The sequence below is a fragment of the Rasamsonia byssochlamydoides genome (assembly GCF_041956645.1).
Source record: "Rasamsonia byssochlamydoides strain NRRL 3658 unplaced genomic scaffold VTN77scaffold_59, whole genome shotgun sequence".
Classification (NCBI taxonomy): Eukaryota; Fungi; Ascomycota; class Eurotiomycetes; order Eurotiales; family Trichocomaceae; genus Rasamsonia; species Rasamsonia byssochlamydoides.
The window spans coordinates 92,123-107,034 of record NW_027192442.1 but is presented as its reverse complement, the minus strand read 5'-3'; the positions used below and the strand labels follow the sequence as shown (position 1 = coordinate 107,034).

At 49.5% G+C, this 14,912-nt stretch overlaps 5 protein-coding genes and 1 non-coding gene across 6 annotated transcripts; 3 read left to right on the top strand and 3 right to left on the bottom strand.

The window, feature by feature from the left end:
- Positions 1-910: 910 nt before the first annotated feature.
- On the bottom strand, positions 911-3,534 carry VTN77DRAFT_7249 (uncharacterized protein; the record flags this gene model as incomplete). Its single annotated transcript, XM_069423617.1, has 5 exons — positions 911-1,953; positions 2,011-2,399; positions 2,449-2,486; positions 2,538-2,771; positions 3,349-3,534. 5 exons carry the CDS (start codon positions 3,532-3,534, stop codon positions 911-913), a joined length of 1,890 nt encoding a protein of 629 aa, XP_069275476.1.
- A 453-nt stretch (positions 3,535-3,987) lies between these two features.
- On the bottom strand, positions 3,988-5,897 carry VTN77DRAFT_7248 (uncharacterized protein; the record flags this gene model as incomplete). Its single annotated transcript, XM_069423616.1, has 3 exons — positions 3,988-5,451; positions 5,522-5,633; positions 5,719-5,897. The coding sequence occupies 3 exons, from the start codon at positions 5,895-5,897 to the stop codon at positions 3,988-3,990; spliced, it is 1,755 nt and encodes a 584-aa protein (XP_069275475.1).
- Positions 5,898-7,888: 1,991 nt separating this feature from the next.
- VTN77DRAFT_7247 (uncharacterized protein) lies at positions 7,889-8,914 on the top strand (the record flags this gene model as incomplete). The annotated part of the gene is made up of 3 exons (XM_069423615.1): positions 7,889-7,990; positions 8,044-8,638; positions 8,700-8,914. 3 exons carry the CDS (start codon positions 7,889-7,891, stop codon positions 8,912-8,914), a joined length of 912 nt encoding a protein of 303 aa, XP_069275474.1.
- A 1,248-nt stretch (positions 8,915-10,162) lies between these two features.
- VTN77DRAFT_7246 (uncharacterized protein) lies at positions 10,163-11,968 on the top strand (the record flags this gene model as incomplete). Its single annotated transcript, XM_069423614.1, has 6 exons — positions 10,163-10,340; positions 10,402-10,681; positions 10,747-11,067; positions 11,132-11,491; positions 11,561-11,721; positions 11,772-11,968. The coding sequence occupies 6 exons, from the start codon at positions 10,163-10,165 to the stop codon at positions 11,966-11,968; spliced, it is 1,497 nt and encodes a 498-aa protein (XP_069275473.1).
- Positions 11,969-13,298: 1,330 nt separating this feature from the next.
- On the top strand, positions 13,299-13,369 carry VTN77DRAFT_t115. Its single transcript has one exon. It is a non-coding gene; the product is annotated as a tRNA-Gly (tRNA).
- A 567-nt stretch (positions 13,370-13,936) lies between these two features.
- Positions 13,937-14,557, bottom strand: VTN77DRAFT_7245 (uncharacterized protein; the record flags this gene model as incomplete). The annotated part of the gene is made up of 1 exon (XM_069423613.1): positions 13,937-14,557. The coding sequence occupies one exon, from the start codon at positions 14,555-14,557 to the stop codon at positions 13,937-13,939; it is 621 nt and encodes a 206-aa protein (XP_069275472.1).
- Positions 14,558-14,912: the final 355 nt, after the last annotated feature.

Genomic DNA, 14,912 nt, shown 5'->3' with positions numbered 1-14,912 from the left:
TGACTCAAACAGGGTAGTAAAGGGTAAAATCTCACTTTACCCAACTTTTATCTGCCTTGGCCCAACAGGCGTGAGAATCACTTTGTCTGTCCAGCTCTTCCTTCTGAAAGACCTGACCTGGCCTGACCTGACCTGACCTTCTCTCACTTCGTCCAAGTTTCTTCATATGACTTAACTTAAACAAAGGGGGGATGGAACTCTCAGTTTACCCGACTTCCTCTCCTCTATCTGATCAGTTTTTTTCTGATGGGGGTTCAGTGAGAATAGAATGATGAGACCCTCACTTTGCCTGAGTTTTCTTTATATAACTGAACCCAAAAACAGAGGGAGAGCAAGACTCTCATTTTACCTGGCTTCTTTTTTTTTTCTTACAAGCTTTTCTTTGATAGGGGTTCGAGAATTATGAAACTCTCACTTTGTCCGACTCCTGAAGGTGATCTGATCCAATGGGGGGCGCTCAATCCAGCTAGCTCACTCTGTCTGACTTCTTTATACGACCCTGTGTATACGACGGGGATAGGGGAACAATGATATGCATGCATCATTACTATTTACTCGTCCTCAGTTATTAAAATTACAATCCATATGGCACGGTTCAGGTAGCTATAAATAGAGCTCAATCCAAATCCAATTCGATTACATTCCACGGACAGTATAGCGGCTCCAGATTATTTCGCGGATGCTCTATGGTTTTGGAATGTTTGTCCAAGTATATAATGTATCGAGTATAGAACCTGTCTGAAGGTGGCTTGATGTTATCAGTTTCATACCGGCTAGGATAATTTCCTGTCAATATATATATGTATGTATGCATGAACAATATACAAAAAAGAGCCAAGTCTGCCAATCTCTCGCACCCACATGGTTCTGCTCTGTCGCCGTCTATATTGATACCTCAGCTTCCATGACATCAGCTCGAGTGAACCCCTGTCGGGCCACCCGGAACAGTAGCTGCTGCTCCCGACGGTAGAGAGTCGTCCCTCTTCACGCCCATCCCGAGCTGTCCTAACTTGTACAGGTCACAAATTTGACCTGCCGCGCGCTCTCCGCTCCAATACGCGCCTGTCGTCGTGCCGAGGCCAACAAAAGGAGCCGTGTGCTCGCCCGCGAACCAGATTCCCCGGTCAAGACCCATACCGATCCTCATGGTTTCAATGTCCTTGTCACCAGCCTCCAGCCCGACCTGGAAGTTTGAGTAGGACCCATTACCAGCAAACGGGTCGTTCTGCCACTGCGACGCGAACAGAGCGACCGGTTTGCAATCCGGTGACGAAGGTGAGTAATTCGGCAAGCGGGAATAGAACGGGTGAAGAAAATCATTCAGGAAGGTATAGTAACTCTCGGATGACCGGTCTAGGTTCTTGATCTTGGACACAACGTATGTTGCGCAAGGCCCATAGAGATAGAACAGCAGAGTCGGGTGGGCGCAACTTGGCGGCAGCGCCGCAAGTGAGACACATTGCTGATTCCAGCTCCCCTCTTTCGGGTGCTCGACATAAGACGGTTCCAAGAACTGAGTGAAAGGAGGAGGATGTTTGACTTCTGGATCGTAGAATGGCTCGGTGCCACTACTATTATCCACGCTGTCCCCATTCCTGTTATGCGGTTCGGAAGCCACATGCCAAAAAGCGCGTGGGAATGTCACATATATCTTCTCCAGCCTGCCGTAGGATATATTGTCAATGGCAACTGACAGCCGTGGGGGAAGCTCCGGAACGAAAACAGATTTGTTCTGCTTAAGCCATCCGAGAGGACAGGTGACAACCACTTCATCGAAATAATATACTTCCCCATTCGCGCTTGTCACGACAATCTGATGGCCAGCTCCCGGTTCCCTGTCCGCAGACTCAATCTTGACAACAGGCTCGTTAAGACGGAGATCTGCGTGTTTCAGGGCAGGCTCAGAGACGTAATCCAAAATATTTTTGTAGGTCGATGCGACAAACAGATTCGCTGCGCGAGAAAATTAGAACTCTATCACTGTCATAAGCTCGTATGAAAGATACTTACTCCCTTCTATGCATTCTTCAAGGCAGAAAAACTTCAAGCTTTGCCTCTCAATAGGATCCCCCACATACGCGCCCCAAAACCTAGAAAACTCAATGCAAGCTTCCTTCTCTTCCTGCGTAAAGTTCGTCTTCTCTAGCTGCTCTCGACAAAAGTCCAAAAGACTCTTATTGACCGGGATGGTTTCCTTATACTTATTGCTGTATTCAAACGCTTCATCTACGGTCGTCCACATCCACTCTGCAAGCTTCGTAGTGGTGGCCTCGTCGTACGGCTTTCCAGCAGTATCAACGACGGTTTCGCGTCCATCCCACTCACAAGTTGTCGTATTCGATCGGGCACTGATTTCGGCGATGGGATTACCGTCCGTCCCGTGTATCCAGTTCGGTCCTCTAGGTACTGATTAGCCTAGAGGCGCCAAAAGAATGACGAGACCCTTACAGATCCACAAGGTGGCCGCCGACCTCGACTTGAGCGATCTACTTCGAGTTATTGAGCGTCTCTATTGACGTGGTTCATCATGAACATACCCTGCCACCAATCCGATCCCTTGCTTCCAGAATAGTTACTTTGGCTCCATTTTGAGTCAGGATATCAGCACACCTCAACCCGGATATACCGGCCCCAATAATGCCAACATGAGGAACTCTCCCCATGAGGGACAGGCGGTGGAACTCTGTAGAGATCGGCAACTTCTGTGTAGTCGTTGCCAGATGACGCTTGGAGGGGGCTCCGGAACGAGGGAATTTTAACCAGTTCGCAACCTGGGTCAAGCGATTAGCCTTGCACTCCATCCTTCGATTATCAACCTATGTGCGAAGTCTCCCTAATCATAGATAAATAGTGGTCTGTTCGGCCACTGTACATCAAAGAGAGGAAATGATGGCCCAAAGTCATCAACACAAAAAAAAAATGAATGGGAGCGTCAAAAAAGCTGCACTCGAGAAAGACAAAACGATCAAACAGAGCCATGTGTAACTGTTGTTTGCAAGGAATGGTCAGGTAATGCTGGTTCGCGGGAGAGCAGCATGCTGCAGATCATGGAACTTTGAGATCCCACGCCAAGTCTGCAACAGCAAAGATAGCAGACGTAAGTACATCCCACATGCTTGTGTTAGCTGCATCAAACTGCGGGGACTCCACCCATCCATGGTACTGATCACCATTTGAAGATAACCGGGGAGCATGCGTTCATTCGACGCCTTGTTCGATCAGTTGGAGCATCTTGCGTCCACAGGAACTAAAGATGAGGCGGTAATGTAATTTTTACACAAGAGATCTTTTTCGAAGGAAAAGAAAAGAGAAAAAAGAAAGAAAGACAGAAAATGTCGCATCACTCACCGTGCGTGATACAGCTGATAACAGTGCCTTGTGATGTTCCCCGCAGGCTGTAACGGAGTGGATGGGTTGAGAACTCGGAAGCTGGCCCTGCCAAGCCAAAGAACCATAGATCGAGGGTGGTAACCGAAAGCTAAACAGAGTGATGCCAATCCGACGTTTAACCAGTCTGTAGCAGAAGGGAGGCATCCGTAAGAAACATTGACGTGGCCGTGAAAGAAGAAGAACAGAGCAGACGCGAGCAGTGGCTGATAAGGTTGGGATGACTGATGGAGGAGTGGCGTGGGCATGTGGGCATCGGCCCAACTCATTCGCTGCTGCAGAACATCCCCACGCTATTGGCACGCATCATGAGCTTCCAAGGTTGTTATCTTTACCTACGAGCATGGACTAGCGTAACATTGCAGTTCTATGATTGAATTCAAGATGTGGCTGTCAACACCCGTTACGTTACAACAGAAAGAAATTGTACACATGAAAAAGGCCGTTCGATCGTCGAGACTGTACAGTACAGGATAACCATCTGAGAAATACCATGTGCTCTCCAGAGGCATCAACGAGCGCAACACAGACAACAAAACAAAGGAGAGATTATTGACAAAGGAAATTCGTTAAAGGAATGGAATGTTTAGGGGAGCAACGTCATCTCCACGCGCCTTGACTCAGTGATAACAGACCCTGGATACAATCCAAGTCTTCCTCCCGGCTCGAGGCACCGGACCCAGACATAAATGCCTTCACCTCATCGTCCAGTTTGGGAGGCAGGTTGATTTCATTCTGTTTGTTCCGCAATGCTCGTTCTCGCTTGCCGTCATCGCTGGTGTTTTTGTTGCTCATGCCTGTGTCTCTCAGCACAGGACGCTGAATCTGCGACACACCCCTGCGAGATCGACGTGGATTCGACAGCTGTGTTCCCGGAACCCAGTTCTCCTTGTCGGAATCACCCAACTGCAAGTCGATATCCTCCTCGCTCTCTTTGAAGGAACCAGATGTGGTAAGTCCTTTCTTCGCCAACTGTTGAGAGGCATCCAACTTTTGACCGGACTCCAGTCTCCCTAAGGATGAAACCGTACGCGACAGTTTCCTTCTCTTCTCCCCGGAGCTCTCAACAGGAGGACCCTGGTTCAGGAGTTCAGGTCGTGGTGTCAAAACGTTAGGCTTTGAGAAGGAGCTTCGCGTCAGAGATCGATGTCTTCGCAATCGATAGAGGCTTGGTGTACCAGTGGTTGATCCGCTCTGGGAACTGGATGGGGGTGACAAAGCGCTCCTAGCGTCAGTGTCACAGTACAATTCCCAGGTGCGGGCATCACGAGATCTCCCAAATGGCTTGTTGCCTCCCTCGCGATCCAGAAAACCTGGTCTAGAGACGCCGAAGTTGATAGCACTGCTACTTCTCCTCAGGCCAGGGAGTCGAGGAGTGGGGTTGGGAATCATTCGTAAACGGTTCTTTGTCGGAGAAGGCTCATCTTCAGTGCGAATCAAAGCCTCACCGTCTGACGACATAGAGATCCTCACTGCACTGCGAACCTTAGGTGGCGACGGAGTCAGTTCGCCTTCTTTCCGCACCATCGCTTCGCCGTCGAATGACATGGATATTCGCAGCGATGGCGGAGATTTGAGATCCACCGTAGGCGACCCGCCATTGCCGCCAGGTCTTCCTTGCGCATTGAAATTCCCATCGTGCATGTTCGAGAATGACCGCTTCCTGCTGCTCGATTGATGGCACGATCCTTCTGTCTTTTCGCGTTCTTGTCCAGATTGAACATTGTTCGTGTCTTCTGTCTGTGATTGACTTGTCTGTGATGAACCCAATTCGACCGTTGGCTGTGAACTCTCGACATCCTCGCTGTCTCCCGACGGAGCGTCACAGCCGGCGTCGGCTTTGAATGATGTATTGATCGCTGTGTTGTCATTCCCAGGGACCGCATGCTCATGTTCGTCAGTCTGGTCACCCCCACTCGATGACTGCGGCTCCGTCTTTACGTTGTCGTCGCTCCCATTCTGGGAATTGGAGTCATGCACTGTGGACCGGGGTCCGACAAGTTCATGGGGCTGGAGAGGCTTCGATTTCCGGCGGTCATTCTGTCGGCGGTTTTGGAACCATATCTGATCAACGCATGACATGGTTAGATCAGAGACAGCAAAGAAATAGGTATACGCGTCCTGATACGCGTACCTGCACCTCTTTCTCTCCCAAGGCTACCCGACTGACGATGCTAGCTCGCGCAGCTTTGTCAGGTTTGGGATTCTTTCGATATTCCGCCTCAAGGATCGCGTGGTCCTCAGGACTATGAAGCCAACCAGAATAGCATTAGCACATGGACAAAGCGCAAGTAAACGTCCAAATAAACGAGCATGGTAGCGGAAGGATACCTTGTTCGCCGCCGCTTCTGGCGTGCCAATAACTTATTGTCCACTCGAGGAGGTAGGTTCTGGGTCAATGTCTTCTGCGAGTGAACCAGAAATGCGTAACTGAGATTTGAAGAGTCGGGTGCATTGCTCTGCGGGGGAGATGAGGCATTGGCCGTGGCAGATGGTTCGGGGACACTCATCGTCACAAAACAAAAAGACTTCAGGCTTGATGTGAGGAAGACCAACTAAGAATACAGGGGGAAAAAAAGATTTGAGAAGAGGTACTCCGTAGCCGTGAAAGTACTCTCATATCGCGTCGTCGCGGTTTTCACGCGGATGGTGCACCGTGCATCCATGACGGGATCTATGGGGGCATCGCGGCGGGCCGTATTGGACCCGCGCCTAGCTTCACGAATCACGACGCGGTCAGAAATCTTTCCCACGCGGCTCTATTTCGTTTCGTGCGGAATTACACTGTCTCATCCGCTGAAAAAGCAATCTGGTTCCATGAAATAATGACTTTACTCAGTACTGGGATCTTTCAAGTACTCCGTATACATGATAATTGAATTGACCCATCAGCGGGTTCCAATTACCCCTCACTCTTGCTTCCCTCAAATCGACTCCTAGAGAGGTACTCTGTACAGGAGAAGACACTCTAACTTCATTATTACTGGCCAATGGTTTAGCATCTAAATTTTCCGTATCAATTGCGCAAGCCAATTCTCTCCTTGTCAAGTTCCAGGATATTTTCCCCGACACTTTTGAGCATTGATCAGGTAATTTCTTATCAACTTAGCATTCTCAGACTACGTGCTGCTGCTGATTTTCTAGGTTCATGCTCGATCTGCCAAGGATGGCGTGCACTGCGCTGAGAATGCTCGCGTGGGAATCTCGATCTCCCAAGCGTCTTCCGCAAGTGTCATCCTGCAGACGCGTTTGACACGTCGAGATTCGCACGGCTCTACGTGCAGAACGCGAGATCCCGTGATTCAGCATCACATGACCAACATCCAAGCGGCGGCAAGAGCCGCTTTATTCCGTAGATTGCTGCATTCTTGATGACTGCAACGTCTTCAGCTGCAGGCAACAACAGTATTGTTCTTCCTACATTTCTCACGCGACCTAGAGTGAGTCAATGCTTTTGGATCTGTCAGGTCTTTGAACTCGGGCTCATTACGGAGTACTTCGTCCTACGAAGTACTACAATGCGGCTGATATGACCCACCGTCAGACCGCCATCCGCCATGGGTCCATGGGTAGGGCTGAAAGCCTGAACCGACATGCATCAGCAGCTGCTGGCAGAGATCGGAACTAAGATCAGGGTTTAGCCTCACGCCCCTGAGCGTTGCATCAACATCGGGGGCTTAACAAGTCGACAACGACTTTGTTCTCCGCAATGTGATCGATTGAAATCAAATTCGCATCATTGCGCCTGTCGGACGTCGCCTAGAGAAAGCGTTTCCATCTCGGGGACAACTAGCGTGACCGTTTTCCCCGTCCCTGCGGTGGCTACACCTGCGTTGGACATGTGCTTCAGGATGGGAAGTCCCGCCGGGCTGATTGAAGGCAGCCCTAGGTCCCGAGTCTGACCCATTGCACATCTACTCTGGCACTTTTTGCAGGGAGATGGGATGCAATCCCTGCCCTTGAGGAGCTCGCTTACCATATGTTCTTGCCTCTTACTCGACGGAGTCAAAATTAAACATTTTTTTGACAGTTATCCCTTTGACTGTTTCTTATGCCAATAACACGTCTTTTTCTGCATAAACTTAGGCAACAGCAGCCAATGTTAGTGTCTGACTGAACTGAAGGCAGCAGAGTAGGGCAACGGAGATTTTCGGCCAGTTGTGACTGGTAGCCAGTGAGGCTCTTTCTATCTGCATACTGTACGTTTTAGCATACTTCTTTCTGCATTAGTCATATGTGCAGTCTCCTGGAAGATGGTCAAAATGCCTTGCTCTATATCTATACTATGTGGCCTCGCGTGTGCCAGAGTCCGTCAACTTATCATCCAGACAAGCGTCTGTGGGCTTGGAACCTGAGAAAGATATCTTGCTACGCACTGTCAACGGCAAGGTGTGACCTGCCTTATATTTGTCTCTTTTCATTTCCTGCCACAAATATTTTTTTCTATTTACTATTTTTAATCCCTTTCTCCATTCAAGAAATATTTAATATCATCGTTGTCATGATAAAAATTGCCATTGCGGGAACCAGCGGTCTTGCGCAGTATATTGCACATTATCTTTCCACGCAGACATATCATCAGTTCTTTTTCCTCTCACGGAACGTAAGTTGGACCCGGTAGCCCATACTTAGCTTCGTGGCTGACTACATTGGCAGCCTAATCCAGGTCTCATTGCCAAAGACTGGCAAGTTCTCCCAGTAGACTACAGCAATCTCAACGATGTGCGCTACAAACTCGTTGGGGTCGATACGGTCATCTCGACGGTTTCCGGACAGGCACAGCTTTCTCTGATTGAGGCTGCAGCCCAGGTCCACGTGCGGCGTTTCGTGCCGTCGGAGTTCGAGGGCAAGCCGGCCGCACGGCCTCAGGCTGGCATCCTCGATCGCGGAAAGAGCAGCGCCCTGAGCAGATTGTACCAGCTTCGAAATTCCGGCATGGAGTACACCGTCTTCGCATGTGGGATTTTCTACGAGCGGTTCGGCCCAGGGGGCATGGCGGCTCTCCAGCTCGGGCACGGAACGAGCATCGCAGGGGAGGGCGACTACCTCATGGACATCCGCCACAGGAGTGCACAAATCCCATGTCGCGATGCTTCGGGGCAAGAGGTGTACATTTGCATGACCTCCGCGGAGGACGTGGCGCGCTTCGTCGTCGCGGCGTTGGACTTGCCGGAGTGGCCAAGCGAGTTCCGGATGTTCGGGGAGCGTATGACGGCAGGAGATGTCGTCAAGACGGTGGAGATCATGTGTGGTCAGTCGATTTCATTTCTTCGTGATGGCACAATAACTAACCATCATCTATCTGTATGTAGGCGCTCCATTCCACCGAACGATCCACACGCCCGAGACTCTCCAGACGAGCCTTTCATACGCCGTAGCCACAGGCAACGTGCCTCAGCAGTGGCGCCTTCACCACTTGATCGCTACCTCGGCGGGATGCTACGATTTTGACGACGCAAACCTCAATGAGCTGGTCAACGTCCAGCCGAAAAGATTTGCGGAATGGCTGTATGCTGCGTGGTCTTAGTCTTAGGAATCTTTCCTTCTTTCGATTTTCCTGACGCGCGGGTCGCAAGGAAAGTAGGCTTATGGCATGCTAGCATATTTCGGGAGTTTTTAATAGCATAAAAGTCAGCGCAAAGCTACACCTACCTACCTATATTCTTGTGTCTTACAGAAGCGCCAAGACTATCATCATCTTTCAAGGTTTCTCAAATACAACGCATAACCACTCTACATAATTCAGAATAATATATCTATCTATATTTTTTTTCTTTTCTTCTCGGCATTTCGGAAACCAGAATGTCCTTCGTTCCCTACTAAGTACATATGTAGCCTTGGCGGTCTTCGGATACGATAAACAGACCGAACTGTCTCAGTCTGAGACTGTCTACAATTTTCAACGTAGCAGGCAAAGAGTAGTAGTCTGGTGCATCCTCTCTCAAGAGCTTACGGTGTAGAATCATACTATTAACAGACCGTAGTATATATCCTCAAAGACCAATTACTTGCACAAGTTGCCCACATCCAAGTGCGTAAAGCCGATGCCATGCTTAATCAAACTCAGTCAAGACAAGAAATCTGTTTCAGCTAAGACCTGACTTAGCTGAATCTCCTGCTAATCCATGTCACGGGGGAAAATCTGTGCCCCATACAACAATGATTGATATGATGATAATAATATTAATGGCGATAATATTAATCAATCTCTGTCGGGCCACCCGGGCAAGCTCACCAATAAAATAAATAAGGCTGATTTTCATATTTTTTATCCCATAACTAGCTAGGTAGGTAGCTAGTAATAACAATCCGCACCCCGGGCCAACTCCGGATCGCCCCTTAACTTTACTTACCTTACTCTTACCTTACTCCGTACTTACCCCTCTCTTTCTCTCTGCCCCTGCAGGATTTTCCAGGGAAGAAACATTCGGCGCCCTTCAGCACGATAACACGAAATTGGGCCGGTGGACGGTAATGGCTAGCCTTTCTTTTTCCTTGCAGAAGCACGTTTCCATGTTTTGCTACTCCGTACTTATCGACATTGTGGCGTGGTGGTCAGCAACGGGCAATTTCCCCATACCCTGTCAGCTCGATTTTTGGAGGAAGAAATATTGCGGCTTGGCCTGATGGTCACCCCGCAGCTCAGAGCGGGTTGCATTGCCCGTCAATATAAAAAGCGATGGGAACTTCGAAGCTCTAGTCCCATGAACAAAATCATTGGCATTGTCCTTCTCAATCATAATTGCATTGCATTGCACATCAGTAGTAGGTCAACATGGGCAGAGCATTCACCGTCTCCCTGGCGGCTTTCACGGCCACGGGGTCCTTCCTGTTTGGATATGACTCCGGCGTCATGACGGATGTGATTGAGTCGGAGAACTTTCTGGCCTTCTTCAATACGGATCAGACCTCTGCCATCATAGGAGCGATCAACAGTACCTTCTCTGGGGGTGGTGAGTGCCAACGTCCCAGAAGAGCTCGATTGAACAAGGCTGACGCCATACCGTACTCCAGCCGCAATTGGTGCTCTCCAGGGCGGCCTCACGATGGACCGGTTTGGCCGCAAATTTACCATCCAGATGGGTGCGTTCATCTGCTTGATAGGGGCAATCCTTCAAGCCTCAGCGCAGAACCTGGCTATGATTCTTGTGGGCCGCATTCTGGCTGGTTGGGCGGTTGGCCTCTTGAGCATGGCAGTGCCGATCCTCCAGGCTGAATACGCGCACCCAAGATCCCGAGGCCTGATTATCGGGCTGGCGCAGCAGATGATCGGGGTGGGATTTATCGTCAGCACGTAGGTGGTCATAGATTCCCGCTTCTAGATGATATGTGTTCAGCCAGGACTAACGACTTCGACAGCTGGGTTGGGTATGGATCACTCCATGCGCCGGATAGTAGCCAGTTCCAATGGCGATTTCCTTTGGCCTTCCAAACTGTCCCCGCCCTCATTCTCGCCGTAGGAATGTTCTTTCTACCCGAGTCGCCAAGACATCTGATCGAAAAGAAGCGGTACGAAGAGGCGATGAATGTTCTCAGAAAGCTTCATTTCGACGGCTCCAACGAGGAGTGGATTCAGAGAGAATATGCAGAGATCAAAGCGACGATTGAGGCGGAGAAAGCCATCACAGCCCCCGGCTGGGCTATCATGTTCCATGTTCCGCAGTGGCGGACCCGGTTGCTGTACGTCTGTCTCTATGAATGCCCTCTGGCTGGTGTTTATTGCCCTGCTAACCTGCTGCGTCAGTCACGGCGTAGCAGTACAAGTATTCACTCAGATGACTGGCGTCAATGTCATCAACTACTACCAAACGATCATGTATAAAGCTCTCGGGATCACTGGTCATCGTAACACTCTTGTAGCAGGAATCTACAACTGCATAGGGCCTCTGACCAACTTCCTTTTCATTATATTCCTCCTCGACAAAGTAGGACGTCGTCGACCGATGCTCTTTGGGACCATTGGTCTGACGATCGCGTTGATTTGCGAAGCCGCTCTGAACTCGAGGAATCCGAACGGGGAACGGATCGGGTACAGTATCGGAGGGGTCTTTTTCATATTCTGCGTCACTGTGATCTTTTCGTTGTCCTTCGGTCCCTGCAGCTGGTATGTAGAAGTCACTCACCATTTCGTTCGCGATACGTTGAGGAGGCTGAGCAATCGACGATGAATCAGGACCTACATGGCCGAAGTCATGCCGATGCAGATTCGCGGCAAAGGAAGCGCCTTCGCGACCGGCATCGGCAATTGGGCAGTGAGCACGCTATGGGCGCAAGTCTCACCAATTGCCCTCGGCCATCTCCAATGGAGGTACTATTTCGTCTTCGTTGCATGGAGTAAGCTGGTTTCAATCATACTGGGATGTCAATCTCTAACCTCTTCACAGACGTCTGCGTCACACTTCCTGTGATTTATTTTTTCTTCAAAGAGACCAAGCAAAAGTCTCTGGAAGAGATTGATCTGCTCTTCGGTGGCAGGGTACTTGGCACCCTGCCTGAAGATCTCAATGGTGACGTGTTTGACATTCACAAGAACGATGGGAAGCTTGCGAAGACGGTGCATGCTGAGCGAGTTGTGGTCTGAGAATTGGAACGTGATGGTGCTGTAATGTACATGTCTGTACATGTATATTCGGGATCAAGGATGGGTACGAGAAGGGAGAAACCAGATGAGGTGAGTGAGCTCAGGCAGCTACCTCAGTCCTGAAAGAGTTAGTGAGAGAATCAGTGATCAGTGTGTTAGTCATCAGAAAGAGAGAGACAAGAAAAGAAAAGGTCTGGCTGGTCTGGCTGCAGGTGCGAGTCGAACTGGTGACCTCTGAGGGGGTTATATGTCAATATCAAGGGGTGTAGTAACCCTCCAAGGGCTCGTTGGTCTAGCGGTATACATGGATGTTCCGTCTACCTACTGAGGTACCCAGTAGTGTATGTGCTCCCGGCCATCTCGCGCTCTGGCCCTTGGAGGAGGCTTGGCTAGGGGTCAGGACAAACCAGAGGGAGGCACTGGAAGGCGCCACTCAGTCAAGTTGGGGGGTGGGTGTTTTTTTTGTCCCTTTTCTCCTTCCCCATTCCCATCCCCATCCCCTTAATCAGATATGTACTTCTTTCTTTTATTGAGGATGAGAATGAATTCACTAGTTGTGCCTATTTATCCCTTTTCCACGCCTGGTAAGTAGCATCACCGACATGCAGTCTGTACTAGCTGTATCGCATATAGCGCACATACATTAGGAATTCTATATCACTACCTAACCGATCTCCCATAGACCTCCCAGAGATGACGGCATCCCAAGGTACCGAGGTTCCTGACGAGTCTGATATCCAAGTACCACTGGAGTAGAAAGAAGAAGATCCAATAAGTGGACAGCGCGAGGATTAGGCTCCGATGGGCAGATGCAGGTAGCCACCTGCATCTGCCTAGGTAGGTACCTAGGCACAACAACTACCAATGGAGAAGTCCCATGAAGAGATCGATCTCGTTCGAGCCAATAGGGTGACGTGATGAGTCTTGGAAGCCGATCACCGTCGCGACTTCCAAGGTTGCGGTTTGTTTATGCTTATCTATTTATATGCATTATTTTCTCCACAGGCCGGAACCAATGGATCCTAAGGTCCATTGATCGACCGATTACCGCATTGGACAGGACGCGTCCATGCCCCAACACCAACGTGCCTATCATCTTTGCTTGAGCCTGACCTCGTTCCCTGGTCGTGAGTCGTGACTTGTGCTATATTTGTCTATCAGTCAAAAACCCTGAATATCACGACGGCGGCATTGATTTTGATGTGGTCTGACCTTTTTTTTATTTTTTATTTTTTTTTTTCATTTTTTTTATCCAGTTCCAGCTACATCTTCTTTCATCATCGATCTTCCTTACTTTTTTTTTCAATAACTTCAATCACCAAGACGTCAAGCATCATTGGTCTAGTGGTAGAATTCATCGTTGCCATCGATGAGGCCCGCGTTCGATTCGCGGATGATGCATTTGTTTAGTCTCCTGGTAGTGTGTCCGCTGCCGAACTCCCGCAAGGCCCACCACCTCCTGGCGGGGGTTCGGCAACTCTCTTTTTTTCATCCCTCCCCACGCTGTATAAGAAAACCTTCAACCTGCATGCTCATTGCTGGCTTGACAAGGCCTTGTTCACATGTGCGCGGGCCGGATGTATATGATTTTAGTTTATTGTAGGGTATGGCGACAAATATTAAGAGTCTTAAGACTGGCTAGAAAGAAACCTACCTAACCTACGTAGCAATTGGAAAAAGTCCATCATCAATGATCACCGTTTAGTCCTGTAGACTGTGGTCTGTAGTCACTGTCCCGCTCATTAATCTAGCGAATAGAGAGTGAGTAGAGTTGCGAGACAGTGTAAGTATAGTACCTATCAGACCATCCAGTTCCCATTGGCACGTAACTGATCATTCTATTGTTCCATCGAAGAAAATCCATATGAAATGCAGTCCATTCACTTGTTAAAAAAGATAGTAATTCGATGGAATCGAGATATGACATGATCAGAACGATAGGATCGGATCAGATCTGATATGATATCATCACAGCAACTCCTTCAACTCCTTGAACCCCTGCAGAACCTTCTCTTTAATCTCACCCGTCGTCCACTCCGTCTTGGTCTCCTCGCCCAGCTTCCCCTCGTTCATCGCGGCATACGCATCCGGCCCCAGGCCGCCCTTGAACGCCAGCTGCGGCCGCGTCGGCACAACCTTCAGCTTCATGAGCTCGAGCGTCTCGCTCAGCTGCTGAGAGGCACGCTTGCCGCCCTGGACGCCGTAGCTGATCACCATCACCGGCTTGCCAATCCACTCGTGATACAGGTAGTCGATCGCGTTCTTGGTCGCGCCCGCCAGACCGTAGTTGTATTCGGGGATCACGAAGATGTACCCCGCGTACTGCGCGATCTCGGCGCTCCAGCGCTTGGAGTGCTCGTGTGTGAAGGACGCTTTTTCTGGGACTGTGGCTGGCAGCACCGGCTCGTCGAAGACGGGAAGGTTGAAGTCGGCCACGGAGACGACTCGCAGCTCGAGAGATTTGTCAATGTCGTTGTTCTGGTCCGGTCGGTTCTGGAGCACGTCGTGCACCCACGCTGCTATACTGGGACCGACGCGCGGTGTGCGAGTGCTGGTGCTGATGATGGCGATTTTCTTGACAGCGCTCATGTTGATGGTGTGTATTGATAGGTAGGTAGGTAGGTAGGTAGAGCAGGAAAGACTTAATTTGAAGAAAAAAAGGACGAGAGTTCTAGCAAGATGCTTATGTGTGTATTTATCTGTTGTGAGGAGTAGAATATATGTACAAGGAGTCCCTTCGCAGGTCTATATATACATACAGTCAGTACAGTCAGGGGCAAGAAGTCAAGAAGAAGCCAAAATAAAGACAATTTCTAAGCAATTAATAATTAATAATCAATTCCCCGGTCAATTGTCATTGTGGGGAACCAAAGAAAAGTAAACGCAATAAAAAGAAACGCATGGAATAGAAACTTCGTGCGAAAGGGTATCTGTTTCTGTGGTA